General features: G+C 36.4%; 1 protein-coding gene across 1 annotated transcript; it reads right to left on the reverse strand.

Annotated features, from left to right (window-relative positions):
* Positions 1-11817: 11817 nt before the first annotated feature.
* LOC113309653 (E3 ubiquitin-protein ligase RDUF1-like) lies at positions 11818-13925 on the reverse strand. Its single transcript, XM_026558122.1, has one exon. It carries the CDS (start codon positions 13614-13616, stop codon positions 12354-12356), a length of 1263 nt encoding a protein of 420 aa, XP_026413907.1. The 5' UTR covers positions 13617-13925; the 3' UTR covers positions 11818-12353.
* Positions 13926-24177: the final 10252 nt, after the last annotated feature.

The following is a 24177-nucleotide window of genomic DNA, read 5'->3' on the forward strand; positions in this document are numbered from 1 at the left end:
TTTGTAACGACTCGTCCCTCAACCGATATTGTACCCACTTAACCACTGCGGTTATCCGGCAGTGTGGGATTTTCAACGGGCGGTAATCCAGCATAAACTTCCCGGATGGTCACCCATCTCTGGATTGCTCCCGCCCGAGCACGCTTAACTGCAGAGTTTTCTGCCAACTCTGGAGCCAATTGTATTGAAAAGGCCTTGGTATTAGGAAAGGACAAATCATTACTTACATTCCATTCGGCTAACCACTGCCGAATATCAGGGTATTATAAATCTCTTCTGAACGCATATAACTTTTTGCTAATCTTCAACTAATTCTTTATCCTCACATCGTTTTCCTGAAATACCGCAAATCATCCCAAACTCTATTAGCCTGATCTGGAGTTTGTTTTACTATTGTAGAAGACGATGCTATTTGTATAATATATATCAACATCACCAAATATTATTCAGCATAATAATGTCTGGTTAAGTATTCATCAAAAATTATGCAAAGAAACCAAAAACCTTCACAACCATAGTGTTTGTCAATTGGAGTATATTTTATGGGTATATTTTCTGTAAACCCTCGCGTAATTATAACTCGAGGACTAGTTAGTTAATTAGCGTCCTCTAAAGATTTAAAGGCTTTTTATGCATGCTAACTGTATATATGATTCTTACGGAAATGACTTAGCTAGGCTTTAATTTAGGTTTGGCAGTTTGTTCGAGGACTAGAAAAAAGCAAGTGTGGAAGAATTTTTACTATAGTTCAGTATCATTCTACATGCTAGTATTTGCTTTATTTCTTGCATATTACCTTGTATTACTCTTGTTTCTTTTGTTTGTCGTTAGTTAGGTTGAATCATCCAAAAAAAAATAAAAGAGTGCTAAAACGTACATAGAAATGAATGAATTTACTGTGAAGATTACGAACAAAATGTTGAAGTTAAAAATGGCTACCCGTGTGTTTAATCTTATCAATAAGACAATATTAGCTATGAGGCCACAACACCACTTTGGATGGATCAACCAGCGTTTAGGTACTTTTCCACAGCCTCCTTCAGCATATATGAAACTTAGTTACTTACTCCATAGATGTTGGTTCTTTATTATCGTATATGACACATATTTCTTGGGAGCTTTAGAGTACAACTTCACAATTAAAAGGAGCCTATTTCAATTCCGATTATTTCATAAAATCTTGATCGGGATTATCTATAATGGGGCGTATATGCTACCGAAGACCAATTAGGGGGCCGTTGTAACTTTCGTGACATTTAACATAATAAATGCGGGTTTCATAATTTGAGGTCCAACTGTGGACTCTGCCGGTAAAAGTCACAATCATTTCTACTCAAGAATTTGTGCAAGAGAGTCGACTACCAGAACAATAAGGATATTTCTCTCAACCATCGTAACAAAATCTATTTTACTTACAACCCCCACAAAGATTTCGATCATGGAAAACATAAGCTGGCGGAGTTTATCGTCCTTAATCGCCACAAAAACCTAATATTCTACATATCAAAGTTATGGAAATGAAGTCGGTACTTCAACCCAACAAGATTAAGGTCTCACGAGTCATGAGTTTACTAGGCATGAGTAGTTATCCACTTGGACTTAAATGGACGGAACCCTAGTAAAACTTAGTATAATTAATGTAAATAAAATAAAATCATAATACCAGTAGGTATCATCCCGGCATACGGCCGGGCTCAACGTTTTTCGATTTTTTTTTGTTGTAATTGGTCGGAGATTAGAGCTGTCAAACATCAAGTTTATAAGTTAGTTGGGACCTATGACCCTAGTGTTTCCTGGTAGTGTCAAATTAGTCGGGGCTTACAACCCCGACCGTGGTCCCCTACGTAAATTCCAATATTTTATTGGTTGGGTCAAATTAGCCGGAGCCGTAGTCCCCTACACAAATTTTGGTATTTTATTGGTCGGATCAAATTAGCTGGGGTTATTGGTAGGATCAAATTACCCAAATTCCGGTATTTTGTTGGTTGGTTCAAATTAGTCGGAGCCTACGGTCCTTACCGTCAATTAGAAATCTATGGTCAAGCGTAGTCCGCACATTCAAATTACCTTAATTAGGTTGAAACTTCGGGGGCTCAGTGAACCTGTAATTTAGCCTAGCCATGATCCATAAATTATAATTAGACACCGCACATCAATATATACACAGTATGACATGCTCGGTATGATGAACAGGAAAATAAAGTGGCATATACAGAATCAAGTTGTATACCAATATATAGACAAATTATTTTTTTAACTGGGAAGCCCTTATAATGGTTATAAACAGATTAGTTTCTTAATTAGGTAAATATTTACTATATAGATTAATAGGTAAATTCGTACAGATTAGATATGGAAACTTAATTATATTAGGGAATATAGTCACGGGAAACTTAAAGTTAGCCGTGACTAAGATTATGATTAGATGAATAAATTCCTGCATGAATTCCTGCACGAACTTGAGATCAGAAACGTATCCCTATTAATAGCATGGGCTGGTACTGATTTGAAATTGTCACTGATTAAGGAAACCAAAACATAAAGGATTTCTTTTTTTTGTTTGTTTCACGTGATACGGAATTTATACTGATTCAGGTAACCGAAATATAAGGTAATTAAGTGACATGAGTTTTTATAGGAAACCCAAGGGATCGTACGGATACTAATCTACGTTAGACCTAAGGTTATAGTCGTGATTAGTTTAGGTTAACTTTAAACTTATCACTTGCATAGAGTGATATAAGCCAACACCTGGTACCACTTCAGTTGGGAATCCGTGAAATGAAAGAATTCCAATTCCTTATCGCAGGGCCGGCCCCGAGAATTTGCTGCCCGAAGGGAAGATAAAGTTGTTGCCCCATAACCATAAGTATCACCAATCCTGTTTTTGGCTTTTGCACTTCAATGACGAGCATGGCTTGGCCAAATTTGGGCACTAATTATCCTCTACAAGGGGTATGCGAAGACAAGCAAGTCTTCCTGTCACTACAACCAGTACTGTAGATCCTCAATCAATCGCGGACGACAACAATTTTTCCTTCTAAACAGAAGTTTACACTATGAGTGAGACCTAAAAATTATGAACAAGATTGGCCATCGGTGATATTTATGGTTTTACCCTAAAATTGAAATTAAATAATATTAACTGAAAACAAAAGATAGATTCCAATCAACCGTAGAATATACATGATAATCTATTCTTATGATTGAATGGTGCAGGGTAAGAAACTGGAAACCAGAAGTAGAAAGGGGATAAATTTCTCGAGAGTCCAAGAGAAAGAGATTGCTTTCTGAAATATATACGGGACTTTTTATATATTTATCAGAAAACCACTAAGCTACCTCTTTTTTATAATATGCCCCTACATCTCTTAGGAATACATCCTTTTTTAAGTTGTAACTCTGGATTTAAGCCTTCAGTTTTTGTTTTAGCACCAAACCATTCTTAGACAGGAAAGCAAATTTTGCTGCCCCTTTCACGTGCTGCCCCGAAATCAACCTTTGTTGACCTCCCCTCAGGGCCGGCCCTGCCTTATCGTATGTTATCCTATGAAGCCCATAAAGTTTATTAGTTTAACTTCCATTGGCCCCACTAACTCTATAGCCAAATCTCACCAAGCTAACTTCAAGCACGTGAATGAAATAAAATGGCCAATGGTCCGGCCTTTTTCAGAATTCGAATCCACCAGCTAAATGAATTCTGAATTCTTCCTTCAGTTTAAAGTTTGAACTCTCCAGATATCAAACTGACGTCGTTGTGTCACTTTTATATGTCATGTCGTCTCCTTCCGGCTTCCACCGTGAAAACATGTGGCCAACACAAAAGAGGATTCAAGCTATAGTTTAGGAAATCAGCCGACTCCAACACACATACTGAAACCAATACTGAATCACTTATGAAAACTTCCTGTTCCACTTCAGTAGTTGGTACTTATTCCGGAAACCAAGAATAAGGCAACAACGTATTCAAATTAGGAAACATAGCAACCGGACTTCTTGTAACCGAAATATAATTGAACGTATCTTATGGAAACATAACCAAACCAGGAAATCTAACGAAAGCATAACAAAATCAGGAAACCCAACGATCAGACGCACGAAAATATCCCTCGCCCAACTCTCGATCTGCATCATGGGATGACGAAATCGATGGTCGGATTTGTCTTTTCGACATTAAAGAAGTATTGCATTCAAGGCAGTATGATTGATGAACTGCAGAATTATTCCGGGACTCCTTGGGCACTACTTTCATATGGAACCCGCTGCAAGTTTCATAGTACCATACCTTCCCCTCAACCAAACCATCTATCTTTGACCTAGGCTGCACATGAATGTCCTTTCCCGTGATTGTGTAAAAATTGTTAAAGAACACAATGCATACAGAACTAAGACCCTAAAGTATGTGAGAAACAATTAAAATTACATTGTTACTGAAATCTCTTAGCATATTGGTTGCCTCCAATATAGATGCCATGCTCCCGGTGTGATCTTGGAAGAAATAAGGGAGCACTATATATATAGACGTTAAATCTTTGCCTGAATATATTCAAAAATTGTTTGGTACTATACCAATTTAAATACATGTCATAATCCGTAGAATCTGTGTTAATCAGGATTACAGCGACTTAATAATTTCTTAAAAAATAATTTATGTAAATTCGAGTTTATTATGGGATAATAACAATTGTACGAATAGAATTTTATCACTCCATCCAATTCTAGCTATGAATGACGAAGAAGAGGCAGCGGTCGAATACGGAAGAGGATTACCCAAGAAGAAAGAACTGTATAGAGAAACTGAATTTAGCCAGAGAACAACCGATACTAATAGGGAAAGCCCTAAGAGCAACTGCAGTGGTGCGATCAAAACCAAAGATCAAAGATCAAAAAAAAGACCAAAATTTGGGTTTAGTCCGTGTTGTGACGCAACGGTACATGATTAAAATTTCGTCAGGCGGACTTTAAAAGTCCGTCCCAATTTTTTTTTGTAAAATTTCATCAGGCAGACTTTAAAAGTCCGCCCCATTTTTTGTAAATTTCATCAGGCGGACTTTAAAAGTCCGCCCCATTAAAATTTCATCAGGCGGACTTTAAAAGTCCGCCCCATTCTTTATAACTTTCATCAGGCAGACTTTAAAAGTCCGCCTCATTCTTTTTTTTTTTTATTTAATTAAAATTTCATCGGGCGTAATTTAAATCTCCGCCCGTTAACAAGCGTACTTTAAATTTACGCCCAGCAACAAGCGTACTTTAAATTTACGCCCGACTATATTAGAATTTGGGATTTGGTCGCGACCATATTTGGTCTGGAATTTGATCTTTGGTTGGGATTTGATCTTTACTCCGTCCCACTGTGTTACGATCTCATCCCAAATTTTTGGTTATACTCGCCCACTGTGGATGCTCTAAGTGCCTATATTTCCGGAAACACAATCATATAAGGGAAAGCAGGAATCCAACTGCAGAAAAATAAAAGAGAAACGAAAAAAAGAAGGAAAATCTCTGTATCAGGGAACTGGGGATTGACGTTCGGTTTTATCCCTCGAACGAACGTTCGTGGTTATCCATAATTATGGCGTGATTACAAAACCGGATGAATAATTTGCTCTAAAATTAGAGTTGCAGAAAGGAATGAAAGAGAAGAGCGAACTTGTTTAGGTATCCACAAATTCGGCAGAGAAGAGAAGAGCGAACTTGTAGCTAATGTCGAGTTTGCAGAACAGTCCTTGTTATATATCCCTTTCTGTTCAAATACAGTTATAATAGGAAACACAACTATAATAGGAAATCCAGCGTTTCTCTCCCGATCGGTTTTAACAAAAAAAACTAAGCCGTGGGATAACCGACCGAACATAGTTGTATAAGGAAACTCCCTCTTGTCTTGTCTCCCGATCGGATGCCCCAAAATATTCCTCGCTCAATTTTAAATCAACATCGTGGAATTACGAAATCGATGGTCGGATTCAACAGGCTAGACATACACCACTTCTTTTTATAATATAAATTTTTATCGATGTAATTATATTTCTAACTAATGAAAACTATCTAGAATTAAAAGTTCACGTCCAATCGTGACTTCATTAATATTCAATCAAACACCTGCACTTAATTAAATCGAATAACGTAATTAAAAACTACTCAATCTACGTATTTGTTGAGATGCAGGTGATGCAATAACTTCCAACAAAAATGAGTGGAATCTATTTAAAACCTCAAGGATGTCGTAACCACTTTAAAAACCAATTTTTTTCCTTAACGTTATGTTTGTTCCAGTAAAGTTGTTTGTTCCTGCAATTTTACTAACAAAATAAGTCAAGAATCACAACAACTTAAGTAAATTTAAAAGCTTGAAAAACAAATTACCACTTAGTAATTAGATACAAGGATCATTATCACTTGATTGATTTACATTATTAAAGCTAAAAATTAGATACTTCTTCGATGATTATTTGAAAACAAACCGATAACGACACTGGTACCCGCATTTTCGGGTTTCCGAATTCTGTAAAGAACTTTTCATGGAAGCGCTTCCAAAAATTCACTATGTCCGGTCGATCTACATCAAGGAGGAAATGTTGCACGTAATACATCAGTTATACAAAAATGCTAATATTTTTTATGAGTACGCTTAGCACTACCACCTTTCGGTTGAGCCACCTTTCAGAAAATCAGTGTCAAATTACAACAAAAATTAACCGAGATTAAAAGAAAGTTTGTGGGGTTAAAGATATAAAATGGATGTAAAAATTGGGGTTGAAATCAGATGTGTATAGAATATTGAATAATAGTTGTTCGATAGTACGGTCATTGGTGGAAATCACTTCGAGAGCGACAAAAAGAGCGGTGACGCTAGGCGGAAAAGATTATATGTCAGACTCAGTCGCTATCGGACGACATATTCTTAATCGTGTGTCCGCGATTGCAAAACGCCAATTTTTTTGGTTTCCCAAGTGAAAATGCCATTTTTTTAAAGTCCATAATGGATACAAATTTACCAATTTTCCAAATCCATATGACTCTCTATAATGGTTCTAGGGGAAACAAATTAAATCTAAATGGTACATGATAATTAATAAAAAAATCCTTAATATCTCTCAAACCACGTGTGGGTTGTTTCTCATTAAAAAAAATTATACAAAGCATCATTGTTGTTTTAACAAACTCTTTGTGCTTCATCCATCGTAATAACGAATCAAAGAGCATGTCTCATTCATCATTAAGAATCATGATTGACTCATCAATATGCTTAGACCGGCAGTCTAGCTAGGTCAATAGTTGACCAAATAAATAAATGTCTGCAAAGCAGACTTCACATGAGACATCAATCATGTCACATTGGTGGATATTTATTAGGGTTTTGATTTGGCGACATACAATACTTGCGATGTAACAATACATCCACGATGAGAAAGTGAGTAAGTCATGCTGGCAGTTGAAGGAGTAAATGGAGTAGTGGTCTGACTATCAACCAAGTCTCCCTAACAAAGAGTAAATGGTTCAATCATGATATCACATATCCCTACTCTTTCACTCCTCTTCAACCGTCACCACTTACTGTAGATCGATGTGTTAACTACCTTTTCTACAAATAGGTTCCTCGACTTATGATATGAACTGAACGAAATTCATCTTATCAGACATCAGTCATACGTTAACCATATCCTAAAAACACACAAAAATTTCTCTCGGTCTTCAAAGCAGTTCAACACATCATCCACAATTAAATAACCATTGATCTCAACATATTTTCAGCTTCCCTCCCTACAGATCGATCCTTCTCCTTCCTTTGTGACCGAATTGAATCTGGAACGACCATTTTTTTGTTTAGGTCAGATTTTTACAGATTGGTCTCTCGAACTAAAAGCAATCTCTTGCAGTGCGTATGTTTAAAGGTTTAGACAATTTGCTTCATCTGACATCTGCCTGCTCCACCATTTTACACTTTAACTAGTAAACCGTTTTTACCTACAAACAATCATATAACCTTACTCTTTTTAGTGTTCTATAATAATTCTCACAGTCACATTTTTTAAAAGGCAAACCTCCTACTTTTTCAGATTGATCGAAAATCATGTTAAAGTCTCCTATAACTATATCCATGGCATTTTCCTAATATTAGTAACCTGATTTCCTATCTCTTCCAAATAGTTCCAAGTTATATTCATGTTACTAGGATATGAACTACCGTAAAGACATGTTAGAACCCATTTATTGGTATGAAAGTTGGTCTTACAAATATGCAGATCATATCTATGTTCCATTGCACAATATCAAAGTAAAAGTCATCTACCTACGCTATCACTAGTCCTCCTGATATAGGGTCCACTATATGCTAGTTGGGGGAAAATGACACTAGGGATTTAACCAAATGTTTTTAAGATTTAGTCTCGGAAAGGAAAAGAATTTCCGGTTTTTCTGTTCAAATAAGTTGTTTTAGATGATTTTGAGTTAAGGGGTTTCCACAACCTTGCACATTCTAAGCTAGCCATTTCACTTTTGAACTTAATATACAAATGAGTAACTAATTATGAATGCCAAGAAACTAAAACAACTAATATTCTAAATTGTTAAGATTACAATTCACAAAATTTAAATAAAATAAGATTATGCTAAGATTATGAAGACCCAAAAGTAGGGTACTCTAAGAGTTAAGACTACTGAAAGTAAAGTAATTAGTAAGAGAGGAGATCAAAGATTAAAAAAAATAACAACATATATCTCATGTTGTCATCGTGGTGAGGGTGATAGTGAGAATAAAAGTGGGAGGAATGATCTACTTGTTTTTTGTTGTTGTTTCATGTTGGATCCATATCGGTCTATTTGGAGAGGATTCTTTATTTCCGGTTGGAGTTAATTGAAGATTACCAGAGACAATTAGTTTGAAAAAATAGTAAATGAAATGCAAAAAACTGGTTTTTTTTCGGTGGTCGGTGAACCAGTGATCGAGAGCTTAAATCCAGGATTTGGGTGCAAATAGGAGAGGTAAGATTTCTGATGAGAAGAGTAGAAGAAACAGATGAAACTGAGGTTTCAAAGGCATCCCTACCATTTTCGTAATAAGAAAAAGGAAAGTTTTCTTGTCGGAATAGGGGAAATTGAACCGGTTCTAGGTAAAACTAGGTTAGGGATATCCTGAGGCAAACCCGAATTAGGAAACGACCCCAACTCGCTTCAAAAACTCGATGGTTCATGGGATTCTGCAATTCACACCAAGTATCGCTGTAATGACCCGTCCCTCCACCGATACTGTCCCCACTTAGCCATTGCGGTTATCCGGCAGTGTGGGATTTTCAACGGGAATTGCTGCGGTAATCCAGCAGCAACTTTCCGGATGGTCACCCATCCCTGGATTACTCCCGAGTTTTCTGCCAACTCTGGAGCCAATTGTGCTGAAAAGGCCTCGGTGTTAGGAAAGGAGAAACCATTACTTATATTCCATTTGGCCAACCACTACCGAACATCGGGGTATTACAATCGCATTCGAGAAACTCACTGGCTCGCATAAAACCGGACTCACTCATCTGATTTGAGTTTGCTACCTTGTTAGAAAGGATATTAAAATTTTCAAGAATGTTGAAAGGAAAAGTTCCTTTTTCTAAAACCGAATCTATGGCTAAAGGCATATCGGAGTCAGATTCTACTGAATGGATTAAAATCGAGCTATTCAAAGAGTTATCCTGTAAACTCGAGTCCTCGAAAAAAGGTTGCGCTTCAAAGAAATTTTGATAATTTTCTTGCACTCCGAGCAAATCCATGAAAGAGTCTACGGAAATATTATTGTCGTGACAATATGCATTGTCTTTAGGTTCCAAATTTGTACTTCATTGTCATTGATGAAGCGAAGACCATCCCCAAGTAAAGAGAATCCTCAAATATATCATAAATGTCTTCAAAGGGTCTATTCTAGAAACTAGCAAAGCTATCTTCTTTATGACCAAACTTTAAATAGAGATAACAGAACTGGGATGGAAGATTTAGAAAGTTACCAGATATCTTCCAACTTTTACTAGTAACTTGTTAATCGGAGGCTTTTCAATATTAACCCAAACCATGATTTTGGGAAAGAAGCCCTAGATTGAAACATTACTGCCAGTGCAGGCCCCGCAGACTTGTCTTAACTTACTTGTGATTAATCTAATCATTTCCCCATCGAAGCTGCTACCTATCTACCGGTTTCATACACCGGATAGATACATCTCTATGTGGCAGTGATATCCACCATTGATTGCTTCCACACCCTACCCCACCAGGAAAAACAGGAGGTCCCTTATAAAGAATGAACCAATGCAAAGTTGACACATAAGCGGGGTATAACTTTGGTGTATAACTCCGGTAGACAAGTAGCATTTTCGGTTTCGTTTCCCTACTTCTATACTCATGTTTAATAATTAGGAATTTCTTCAACTGAGACAGTGGATATATGCATTCCGGGGTAAGCTTATGTAGCAGCAAGGATATTTCCAAATGGGTTTAACACGGAAGAGTAATAGGGGTCTATCTGTTGCATTAGTTACGCTCCTTAGCTACTCGGGTTTGTAGGAAGCCAATTTTGTATAAGAGCAAGTCTTATGGTGGAAGAGTTCCATCTTCCATCTTCCAGACCACCTCAGCATTTGGAATTGTGGATGGAAGTGCAAGTGTAGTGGTGGAATAGTGAAAACGCTATTCTTAATAGCACAAAAAAAAACGCTATTAAGAATAGCACAGAAAAAACGCTATTAAGAATAGCACTCAGTGCTATTAAGAATAGCGTTTTTTCTCAACCGTTAGATTTCAACAACTCATTTTAAATCTACGGATAAAAAAAAACGTTATTTTTAATAGCACTGAGTGCTATTAAGAATAACGTTTTTTTTTATGCTATTCTTAATAGTGTTTCTTGTCTTCTACTGCGCTATTCTGATTAGCGTTTCCATGGATTTCACGGACCCTTCCATCAATTCATGGAACCCTGCTTGGATTTTCTGTGGAAGACCCCAACTTGGAAGCTACTGGACTTAACATTCCATGGTTTTTCCTCACTTGGAATAGGTTGGATTCCACCATAAGACTTGCTCTGATAAAAGAGGTTTTAGATTTTTCACCCAAACCATTTTCAACCTGACAAGACAAGTTAATAGGATGATAAAAGGGTTTTCCTTCTATAAGCCACACTGTCATCAAATTTTCATCTGGTGGCCAGGACACTATCAGAAGCAGAAGAAAGACCTCCGTAAATTTCACATGAATATCCCCTTCCACCAAGGTACTAACATAGCCAGCTTTCGCATGGGCATTCAGTTCCAGAAGCACAAGTGACCATAAGTGACCACAACTGTCTAATGAATTCTTGAAACTTTTGGTTGAAGGAAGAAAAATAGAACGTACCAAAAACTAACTTGGATCATAGAAGACAATACACTAATCAGAATATGGTTGTCTCTTGATTTATTAGCTGTCAGATTTGGTTCTTGTTTTCTCAATTATGAGCACAATTTGTACTCTACTACTATATTTCTTTCTACAAAAAAAGGAAAAAAAAAAAGATAGGGGAAAAACACAACCACAAGAAACAAGGGTTGTCTCAATAATGCAGATGTGTATATTTTGAGCAAATGAATTTCATTTCAAGAAACCCATCACATGGTCCCAAAAAATTCTAAGGAAACATCTGCCAACATAGTAGTCCCCATTATCTCTATTATCATCAAAAGGATCTTAGCTATTTTCCTTCTAAAAAAATCTGAGCCACTTGACTAATACAACACTCAGAATTATAAAGCTGATGACCCAGGAAAAGAGCAATTCATCATCAGACAACCTAAAATAACACACGAATTCTCAAAAGGTAGTACTGAATATTAAACCAATCGAAGCTACAAACATATTACAAATTTAGGAACAAAAAAAATAGAATTCATACAGAAATGTATTTCTAACAAAAACTACTAATGGATGATTGGAACCATTGTCAGTCACTAACACCCTAACCAGCATAGGTGGAGATGTGCACATGAATGAAAGGGTTCTCACCTTCTTCTTAGCTTTGAGTCAATTCCATTGCTAACTTCAAATCACCTACTTCATGTTTAGTTGAATTTGAGTTACTTGTTTATTTCAAATTCTGAAGCAACAATCATCTGGTTAATAACCGATGCCCCAAAACTTCACACTAGGAATTTAAGCTGGAAACTGTTTACCTTCTTCTGGTTCAACGCTGCCTGCTATTTACAGTGAATTTTGAAAAAAAAAACTGACTTATACAGATCTTTTTTTCTTCTCTAGAGGAAAAACTAACAATAACTAAGGATCATAATAAGACTGGCAAAACCCCAATAACAAAGCAAGATAAGCTCTTGCTTCATATCTCAATTTCACCATCTTGCAATTGTACTACTATCGACCAAAGCCCAAGCTCTGCTATGCCTTCTTGAATTTCTATTGAACACTGAATTGGAACGACTTCTACGTGTAGTTCCTGATTCTGAACTAGAATTAGATGATGAAGAAGACGAACTCCTCCTAAAGAATGAGAAGATATTTCGAAAAACTCTTCCAATTCCACCACTTTCTCTAGACCTACTACCTCTTGATGTCCATGATATTCTCCTAGGAGCACCAGCTGTATTGAAACCACCATCCATTTCAGTGTAAACAACTGGAAATTCACGCTCCCCAGCACGTCTACCACCCGAAAACCTACCAACAGCAAACCCACCACCAGGAAGCCTCCAGATTGTAAGCCCAACAGTATCTTCTTCAGTAATTGTTGCTGCTACAGGGGATTGCTCCTGTTGTTGTTGAACTTGACTTGCATCAGATTCAGGCGAACTCCTTCCACGAACATCAGTAGGTAACTCATGTCGGCAAACAGGACAAGAATTTCTTAAAGACAGCCATGGAAGTATACAATCTGTATGATAAATATGCTTACAAGGCATTTCTCGAGCTTCTGATCCAAGTTCGAAAGCCTCTTTACAAACTGCACAGTGTGATTCAGTGGAAACATGACTATCAATGATTTCAATAGTTGGCATAGATTCAACAGCTGCTTTTGATGCTGGTGGATGATCACATCGACCTACACCGTTGATTTCAATCTGCGCTAATTGATCAAGAAGCCGATCAAACCCGGATCCCATCAAGAAATCAGACATACTTGCAGGTAATGGTCGCAGACCTGAACCAGCACCATCATCATAATAAAGTTCAAAACTTCCTCTTTCCCCATTAACACCACCACCAACAGCACCTTCTGGAACAGCAGCCGCAGTAACACCCCCTTCAGAAGGTCCTCTAAGAACAATTACAGGATTAAACGGAGAACGATCTCCCCCGTTTCTTCGACTACGACGAAACCCAGACCCAGAATTTGTATTATTATTATTGCTGTTCTCTTCTGAATTATTAGTGTTATTATTGTTAGATCGATTACCTAACATATACATAGCAGCAGAAGGAAATCTTCTTCTTCTTTGAGATTCAGTATGTGTAGATCGAGGTGGATTTTCAACTTCTTCTACAAATCCACCATCACAATCAGGACAAACAATATTTCTATCAACTTCTCTAATCCATACCCTTACAAATCTACTACATCTATAACACCAATATGAAGAAGATCCATTTGAAGCCATTCAAAAAAAAAATCAACCTTTTTTCTTCAGAAATCAACTCAAAAAGAATCCTTACCACAAATTTCGTTGAAATCAAATCCCCTTTTCAGATCTTCAATCCCACCACCAACCGATCCAGAAAATGAAAAATGAAATGAAATGAAGAACGAAATAATTTTTATATAATTCTTGATTTCAATCAAATGACCATGTTCGATTCAAGATTTAAAAAATGGAAATGAAAAAGAAACCCTAATTTTAATTTTGAAGGTGCAGAGACTAGTTTGTTTAGAGAGAGAAATGGAAGAGAAAAGAGAGTTATAAGGACAACGAAAGTCCTTAACCGCGTTACTTTACTTCCTTTTCTTTTCGTTCTAGCGTGCTATATACGCTTATCGCCGTTACAACGTTTGTAACGGACGTTACATGCATTTCCAGCTAAATGAACTAACGGTCTGTTGCCAATGTTACGGAGTTAATCACGTTGACTTTGACTAGTCAGTGAAAGTGAGTAGTCAACAAAGGAAGTGGCTTGGTATTTTCGGTTCCGCTTGGAAAGTTGGACTCCTTAATTTACGACAGACAAAGCCAAATTTAATAACGTTTACACCGGGTTTTATTTCACTTGGACTAAATAATCGCCGAGGTTTTTGGCTCAACGCTTTATTGATTTATTGCGGGAAAAAGTTGATTCTTTATAATATCCACCCTCCTATTACGGGTACTAATCGAAGGTCAGAACCGTTGAGATTTTTCTTTAAATATCTTAACAAACAACCGACAGTGTAATTTGTGTCCTAATATAATCACCGGTGGAAAACTAGCACACTTGGTTGCTAGATTGCTTTTGAAGATATCAAACGTGGAGGTTAGAGCTCGCATTGTCCCTTTCGCTTGGATCTTTGGAAGACCAATCGGGAATTGTTGATACTTGGAAGACCAATATATAAATTGGAAATACAACTCCGCCGCGGATTACATTGTTAAAGAAGCTCGTCAAAGACATCTACAGCACATGACAGGACAACTTCAGCAAAGAATATGTACATCTAGTTTAATGTTCAATATATTTGATAAAAATGACCTTGTAAATCTACTGTACTATATTTCTTAATTAATATATTTTACCCTTTACATCAAAAAAAAAACCTGCATATGTTTTAAACTAATGGTTGTTATCAAGGAATCTAAACGTTATCTTACTTCCTAAGTGTGAAGGAGCTTCAGCCGTGCATAAATTCAGACCTATTAGTTTAATTGGTGGTGTTTACAAAATCATCTCTAAGTTATTGGCAGATAGGCTGAAACAGGATCTTCCTTCTATTATTTCAGAGTTTCAAGAAGCTTTTGTGGATAGTCGGCAAATCACATATGGCATTGTCATTGCCTCTGAGCTGATAGATTCTAGAGAAAGAGATAATATTTCTAGTTTAATTGTCAAAACTGGACTTGGAAACAACATTTGATAACATTAGTTGGAGTTGTTTAGATTACATTATGACCAGATTTGGGTTTGGGAATGTGTGGAAGAATTAGGTCAACCGCTATTTAATAAATACAAGATTTTCTATGGCTATAAATGGCACTGCCTCTAGTTTGTTCAGAAGTGGAAAGGGCATAAAACAAGGGGATTCGATTTCTCCATTCCTTTTTATTATGATTGTAGAAGTTCTTTCACTAATGATTAAGAACGCACGTGGCGTGGATTTGATTGAGGGTTCAAACCAGCAAGAAATGATGAGTACGTTAACCATTTGGAATTTGCAGATGATCTTATAGTTTTTCTGGATAATGACAGGGAAGAAATCAACAATCTAAAATGCATTCTTTTGGCTTTTGAAATTGTGTATGGATTAAGAGTAAACTTTAAGAAGAGTTCAATGGTGGCTGTAGGAGAAGTCACTAATGCAGCCGAGTCTGTTTCTTTATTTGATTGCTCTCTTGTTACTTTTCTAATGAATTACTTAGGTATTCCTTTGGGAAGTAATTTTAAAGCAGATGTATGAGAATTAATTTTACAGAAGTTTCAGAAGAGATTGAGTATATGGAAGAGGAAACACTTATCAAAGGGTGGTAGATTGATGTTTATTCAAAGTGTACTTTCTAGCTTACGTCTATACTATATATCATTGTTTCAGCTCCCTGCATCAGTAGAGAAGCAAATGGAGAAGATTATGAGGCAATTTCTACGGGGTTCCTCAAATCAGAAACCAAGGAAAGGTTGGGAAATATAAGGAAAGAGGAGGAGTGGGAATCAAGAAGCTGAGGCTTGTTAAGTATGGTACTGAAGACAAAGCACTTTGGCGTAGGATTGTAAATGCTAAGTTTGGTGGAAATCCTAAGGCATTCTATCCTAAATATATGAATAAGTTCATCAGAAGGAGTTTATAGTCAGGTATTTTGAAAAGAAGGTCTACCGTGGAATTGGAATCCACAATTCAGGTTAATTGTGGTGATAAATGTCATTTCTGGCATGACTCATGGGTTAACGCTCAACCTATGAGGAGCCAATTTCCTGCAATGTTCAGAATCTCAAAGGCCAAAGACGCGACAGTGTAAGAGATATCAAACTATGGAACTACTAGATGGAATTTTGCATCCAGTCGAGATCTGAATGAAGAGGAGTTAATCGATATTGTTCAGCTTTTAAATTTAATTCCTACTATTAATCATGATAGTGGTACAAATCAAAGAATATGGTTGGCTGGTAATAAACATTTTTTTGTGGCTCAATGTTATAAGACACTGGAAGATGATAGTTTGTTGACTTTTCCACATAATAACCTTTGGAACCCAAAAATTCCACAAAAAGTTATCTTTTTTGTTTATGTAACGCGGCACCAACATAAGACACATTCATAAATTCTTTTTCAGTAGGATGTTTGTTGTGCAAAAAGGCAGCTAAAACTAATCATCATATTTTCTTGCACTGTGAGTTTACATTTGTTGTGTGGCACTATTTCTTGATGAGTTACAATCTGGAATGGGTTTTCTGAGATTCTGTCAAAAATACAATTTGGCAGTGACGCAGAAAGAAATCGGCAAATGGATCTACTAAGAGATATATCCAGGATATTATACCCTTTGCAATCTGGTGGGTAATCTGGATAGAGAGGAATGAAAGATATTACAGTGGAAAATATAATCATAAGGATACAATAATTGACAATGTGAAAATTCTAATTTTCAATTGGTCTTTACAGTCGAAGATTTTTAATGCGCTTAGCTCTAAACTATGTTTTAGCTAATTGGTATGCTGTAATGGGTCCTAATGGTGGATGATTTTTCTTTAATCGGACTCTACTATAATTGAGTCATGTACTGCTTTCTTTTTCACAGCTTTAACACCTACTTGGTGAAGAGTTGTCTTTTAATATACTGAGCCCTTTTTGAGTCAAAAAAACAATAATACTTGATGAAGAGTTGTCTTTTGGTTTTCTTGGAAATTCTTTTTTTAAGTTAAACTGTTGATAACTAACTAAATAGTATTATCATGAATATTGCTAGTGATAAATAGGTATCATATTGGAATAACTAACCTTATATCAACTAAGTAGTAATGGTGCTCGTACTTATACTAGAAAAACTTATAGCACTAATCAAGAATTATAGCACTAATTAAGTAAAGTTAATTGTAAATGAGGCAGAAGTGTTTTTATTGCTTTATTTATCTGTTCTCTCACACAAAGTCGGCAAAGTTAGCAATTCGCCAATCGGCAGAAGTTAGGCACAGTAAAAGTGTGCGCATTATTCGTTTGAGCGAACCGTTAATCCATTTAATTATGTGATCAATTATGCTCCATCCTGACAAATTCGTAGATACTTTAACTCGTGTTTAATAATCAATTGGTCCATGCCTACCTCGAACAGCTTGATAGGCAATATGAGCATTCAAGGATTAGAATGCAATGAAATTACCTCATCAAATATGGCAACAATCATCTCTTGCATCGCATTGCCGAGCCAGATGATATGAGTTACTATTTGTCACAATCACCTCGCAATTAGATGGGCGACAATGTGTTGGACCATCAATGCTGCAACTCATTGCGGATGCCTACGTATCCTCCTTCATACCTTTAAGCGGTCAAGCGTTAATCGTAGTTCATCCTCGTCGGGACAAGAAACTAAAGCAAACTTGTGTTGCAAGGCCAAAGGCCAAGCAAACCTAGTCCGTATAGGCCAACTCTTAGGCTGTAGGACAAAACCTAATACAATAGTAAGTATACCAATTTAATGATCCTTGAATATATATATATAGTTTATATCTCCATCTCTTCTCAATCAGAACGTATAGACTGTGAAATCTGTGAACCTGATTGTTAATAAGACTGAAAAACCGGGGGTACAACAACCACGCCCCACTTTTTCGTTCGGAAACATGTATGGACTAAGCCTTAATAATATTCCGAGAGTTACAACTTAATGACACTCGATCAAGGAACAATATTAAATAGCTTTATCTCTTTCTCTACACAATCAGTCGTTAAACAGAAACGAGTCTGTAAACCTGATTATAACGTGAGAGTTCTTGGACGATCTCAAAAATCAATATCCAGGTTCAATCAAGTCTTATCCGACAAACAATGAAGGATTTATCAACTATGATTGATATAACGCATAACCTGTGATATTTCAATTACATAAAGAAAATATAATGCGGAAAATAAATATCACAGACACCGGAAATTTTGGTAATGAAGAAACTACAAATGCAGAAAAACCCCGAGACCTAGTCCAAATTTGAACATCAAACTGCATTAAGCCGCTACAAACTCTAGCCTACTATGAATAACTTCGGTCTGGAATGTAGTTGAACTCAAACCCATCCTCACATTGATTCACGTACAGTCATGCTTCTTACGCCTCTTGAATCCCAGTAGGACTCTGCGCAATTGATTCCCCTAGCTGACGTCCTTTACAGCCTAGAAGTTGCTTCTACCCAAAGAAGAAGACTTATAAACCAATATGTCTCCCAAAGATAAGTCAATTATGATTTCCGTTTAGATCAAAGATCATTATGAAAAAGAGAATTGATTGTAGTAAGCATAAAGCTCAGCAAACCTTATAATCCGGTACTTATGACTCCCGAAGAGCAGCCTAGATTATTATTCACTTCACAATAACTTAACTAATAGATAAAAAAGTTATTGTGGAATCACAAAGTGTGAGACGAAGAACTTTGTGATTTCTTTATATCTTACCTATCGGAGATAAACTCGAGACAACTCATAAACGGGGTAAACTAAAAATGATAGAAGAGTAAGATCAGGATACACGATCTATCAAATATAAAATAGTCGGACCTGGCGTCACGAATCCCAAGCGAAGTCTTTAAGTCGTAAAACTAATTATGTTTCACAGAAAAATCTGGAAACCTAGGTTAAGAGGGAATCGACTCTAGTTTTCAACTAGGACACATGAAAGTGTCGGAATTGATTTTCCCAGATGCAAGAGCTTCTCTTTATATAGACTTTCAAGATTAGAGGTTGCTTACGATTAAGCTAAGATAGCTTAGAAAATAAGGAATCGTATCCACCGTTATATGGTATAGCTTGACTTCCACACAAATGAAATATACAATCTTAGATAAGGATGAACCATACCTAAACGTGTACAATGAGTAGGTTCAATAACGGTTACCCAAAGTTAGCCATATGAACGTAATAAGCTTTTCGTCATTTACGTAAAACACTTTAGATTTAACTTGATAGTCAACCAAAAATTAATCAGCGATCAAATATACATCTAACACGTGTTTTATGGAGTTACTCAAATGCTCGATATTTCATAGAAATATTTTCGAATGCATCTGAATATATTCGACTGGGTTAATACGCATACTGGGTATGTGTACTACATCGATCCAGTTCGTGATTTGTAATGCTAAGGTTTGCATACTAGGTATCTGTACCCTTACGACAGTTACATTGTAGGGACTCTTGTATGCACATTGAGTACGCATACTCTCTTGAGTTCACGAGCACAGACGTTTTGGTATGCATATTGAGTATGTGTACCAAGGTGTCTTTAGCTGAACATAATATGAGTAGTACGTGTACTGAGTATGCAGACTAAAGTTTCGTACCTTCCTAGTCTCGCTAGTGCGTATACTGAGTACGCATACTACAGCTCCGGACCATCATAGTTACGCCAGTTTGTGTACTAGGTATGCATACTAAAGTTCCGGACACAAACTAGTTTCGCCAGTACGTGTACTAGGTACGCATACTGTCCTGTATCCAGAAGTCAGTATTTCTGTAAAACTCTCGATAATCGATTTGAAACATCCTCGGAGAAAGACAATGGTAATCTCACACATACCACTTGTTCCAAGTAATTCTCAAATAATTACTTAATCAATACGAAACATCCCAAGTTAAAACTAGATGATTGTATCACACGGATCATATAAAATGTTCAAGGTCATTTTCACATGATTGAAATGAATCAATTCGAAATATTCCTGAGAAATGATAATCTCACACATATCATTGTTCAAGGATATTTTCAATTGATCATCCTAAACAATAAATTGTTTGAATGACATATAGCTTAACTCATATTTCGAGAAATATATTTGGAATAAACACAGATCGAAATTTTCATTGTGCAATAGTCTACTTAGTCATATGACTTAGTCTCATTTTAGTACATAGAATAGAATATATCTGAGTGAATATATATGGTTCAGTCTTCACATACCTTTTTTCGATGAAGTTCTCCAGAGTTCTTCAGTTGATCTTCATCCAAAGTCTTCAGTTGATCTTCTTCTTTTAATGGTGAATGCGGTGAAGTACTATGCTCAACTGCACACTTCTATCCTAAACCGAGACATGACTATGTAGTATACTAGAAATCAAGATATAGTTTTAGTCAACTAAATTTGACAATAAGCATGAGATAAAAACACTTGCGAGTTCGACCGAGCAATTCTCTAACAAATAGTACTTGGACAATCTGAAAAATCAATATCCAAGATCTATCTAGTCATATCTAAATAATCAAATCGAATTTCTGCCTAGTTTAAACTTGTTATCTATCTTTCAAGATACGAATTCTTCAAGAAACAAGTCTCATAATCGATTATAATTGCATGGATGTATCTACTAAGATTGAATACGTACTACTTGTGTAAATCCAATTATAAAGATCAACGATATAATGCAGAAAGGGAAAAACACAAGACCGAAAAAAATTTGTTAACGAGGAAACCATAATAGCAGCAAAACCCCGGGACCTCGTCCATATTTGAACACCAAACTATATTAAGGCACTACATACATTAGCCTACTATCATATGTCGGACTAGAATGTAGTCGAGACTGAATCCATCCTCCAATCGATTCAGTTACAGTCGTGCTCCTTACGTCTCTTGAATCTCGCAAGGCTCCCACAATTAATTCCTTAGCTGACGTCATTTACATCCTAAGAGTTTCTTCAATCTAAGTGAAGCCTTCTGATACCAATTTTCCTCTAAAAGATTTCCCTTTAGATCAAGGACCAAAGATTAGAAATCTGTTTGTAATAGACAAAGCTAGCAAACCTCGCAAATCCGGAACACTTAAACTCACTTAGATGAGAAGCCTAGATTCTTTACCACCTCTCAAGAATAATATTCAACTTATCAATTAAGAATAGTTTTCAGATATCTATCTTGAGGGATCACAAATTTTGAGATAAAGAGAACTTTGCGATTACTATCTATATTGTCTGAAAAATATTACGAGAACCTCGATAACAGAAAAGCAAGATCGGGATACACGAGCTATCAAGATAAAAATAGTCGGACTTGGCTTCATGAATCCCCAAAGCAAAGTCTTTTAATCATAGACTAATTACGTTTCTCAGAGGAAACCTAATTCAATAGAGGATGATTCTAGCCATCAACTATGACACAAAGTGTCAGGGATTAAATTTTCTTGTTGTAAGAGCATCTTTATTTATAGTTTCTCAAGAATGATGGTTGCTTGGAATTCAGGCTAATATAACTTGAGAATCAAGCAAACACTTTCTCTGTTTAGATGAAACTCTAATTAAGGTTTCAAGTAAGCATGTGAGAAATTGTATTGAAATCACATTAGACTAATATACACAGTGTTCTGGTTACGAAACCGTATATAATGACCGATCTTTGGGAAATATGCCTTATGAACTATAAGCAATTTGATGTTCATTTAAACACTTAAGAATTTAATCATGATACACAGACACAAGTGTTTTAATGATTAATCTTAGAGGTATTTATGAGAGTCATATAAATGCTAAACATATTTAAAAACTAAGTCTTTGAGTACTGAGACTGTTGGTGAAACGGTTCGTGAACCGTAAGGAAATTTCACGAGTCAGGGTGCTACGGTTCGTGAACCGGGTTCACCAACCCTACTCGGCTTGGAGAACTCATATGGAAACGGTTTGTGAATCTGGTTCGCCAACTATAATCCTTTTACACCATCATGAAAAATTTATTTCACTACGGTTCGTGAACTGTCCCCAATTGAACTTGCGGTTAGCGAACCAGGTTCGCAACCTTCCATGTATTTCTGAGACTCATATATCTATGGTTTGCGAAGTGATTCACCAACCTACCCAGTGTAATCATGAATAAATCTCTATGTAGAAGAGATGAATCCTATATAAGTATTTGATAATTAACAGTGATGAGTCTGACTCGAATATCATTGTTAAGTTATCAAATCATAGGTTGAGAAACCTTTTTTGTTGCAGCACATCGATCTCCTGTAAGTGGTGACAGTTGAAGGAAGTGTAAAAATGGGAATATTGGAGCAAATGCAAAAACCACTTCCACTTTGCGTGGAAGACTTGGTTGATTGACCATCCACTATTCGATTTACTCCTTAATTGTCAGCACGATTTACTCACATTTCTTATCGTGGGTGTATTTCAAATCGCACGTGTTATAGGTCGTCATACCAAAACCCTAATGTTATCCCCCCATGTGACATGAATTGATGTCTCATGTGAAAGTCTGCTTTGCAGATCTATTTTTTATGTGTGGTCAATCTTTGACCTAAGACTATGAGCCTTAATCAATAAACTGAATAGTTCATAGTTCAAGGTCATGATGGATGAAGCATGAAGTGCTTGCTGGAACAGAAACATGCTCTAGACCATGGACGTTGAATTAGGTCATTGATGACTGTGAAATATCATTATGCTAGATGAAGCAGTAATGATAGTTAAATGACTTGGATTAATGAGCATATGTTAATGAGATTACTGGAACGATCATAAACCATTATGTTGGTGCATTGAGCACTTGAAAGGAACACCTATGAAAATAATCATTGCTCAATGATCATAGAAAGTTCATCTCGATCCATGTGTCATGAGTCAGTCGAATGACAAGGAGAGAATATAATATAAAAATAATAGTCGACTGACGAACCAAATGTTGGTTGATAAACCAATAAAATACTGATAGCTGGATCAGTATGAAATTCTCGAATGTTGATTGTTGAATCAACATGAGAAATATTGCTTTGCTGAGCAATTGATAGTTGAATCAATAAAATATTAATTAATTAAAATTTTAGTAAAATATTGGTAGCTGACCGAATATTAAATTATTAATTAAAATGTTGGTTGATGGATCAACATAAAATTATTGGTGTTTGAACCTGTTCAGAATTATGCTCTACAGAGCATTAGGTTCAAAACCCTAATTTTAACATATGGGTCATCAATAGATGATTAGCTAGGAATCAACCAATGGATGAGAGAGGGACCGACTACATGAGGTGATGGACCGACCATGTAGTGTCTAGGTGCTCGAATGAGCATTCACCAAGCAGAGCAGTTGGTGAAATGATGATTAATTGTTGTTTAATCGTTACTAAAATAGTGCTTGACTGAGAAATAGATAGTTAAACCTAAATGTGGAAAGATGAGGGGCCGATCAAAGGGGTGTGATGGTCGTGGGACCATCTGATGGTGAGTGGATCATTTTCCCAGTTGTTTGAGAGAGTTTAAACCAAATATGAATTGTAGATGATTAATCAGGTCATTAATCACTGAAAGAAGTGAGACCAGCTTCTGCAAGCCAAAGGGCCGACCATGACTAGTCATGGTGGCATGTTCGTGCTACTATGTTGTTAACAGACCAATCCTGAGAATTTTGGTATTTTCAGATGGTCCATCGAGCATTATTTGGTCCTTTTATGAAGAACCTGAGTTTAACCGAAACTCTTAATTTTGGTTCGAAGAACAAGCATTACATGGTAAAAAGACATGATGGTTACGAAACCACTTGCTTTGTTAACCATATGGTCCATGGAGCAATATTTGAAAACATATGGAAGTAGGGAGTTTTGATAGAAAGAGGAAGTCCTTGAAAGAGGAAACCCTAATAACAAACAATAAAATAATATTATAATAAAATATAAAAATAAGGAAAAAGTAGTGGGAAACCGGCCAAAACCGGCACACGGCTAGCCGGCCGGCCGTGTGGGGCCCACTATACGATTTCCTATTTTATTAGTATTTTCTCTCTCTCTTCCTTTTTCTTCTTTGATCAAACTTCCATATCCTTGTTCTTCCATGTTTATGGATGCTCCTACGA

This window comes from Papaver somniferum, chromosome 9, assembly GCF_003573695.1.
Source record: "Papaver somniferum cultivar HN1 chromosome 9, ASM357369v1, whole genome shotgun sequence".
In the NCBI taxonomy this organism is placed as follows: domain Eukaryota; kingdom Viridiplantae; phylum Streptophyta; class Magnoliopsida; order Ranunculales; family Papaveraceae; genus Papaver; species Papaver somniferum.

What these genes read in the sequence shown, in the direction of transcription:
- LOC113309653 (XM_026558122.1), bottom strand. Translation starts at nt 13,616, where the DNA reads ATGGCTTCAAATGGATCTTCTTCATATTGGTGTTATAGATGTAGTAGA.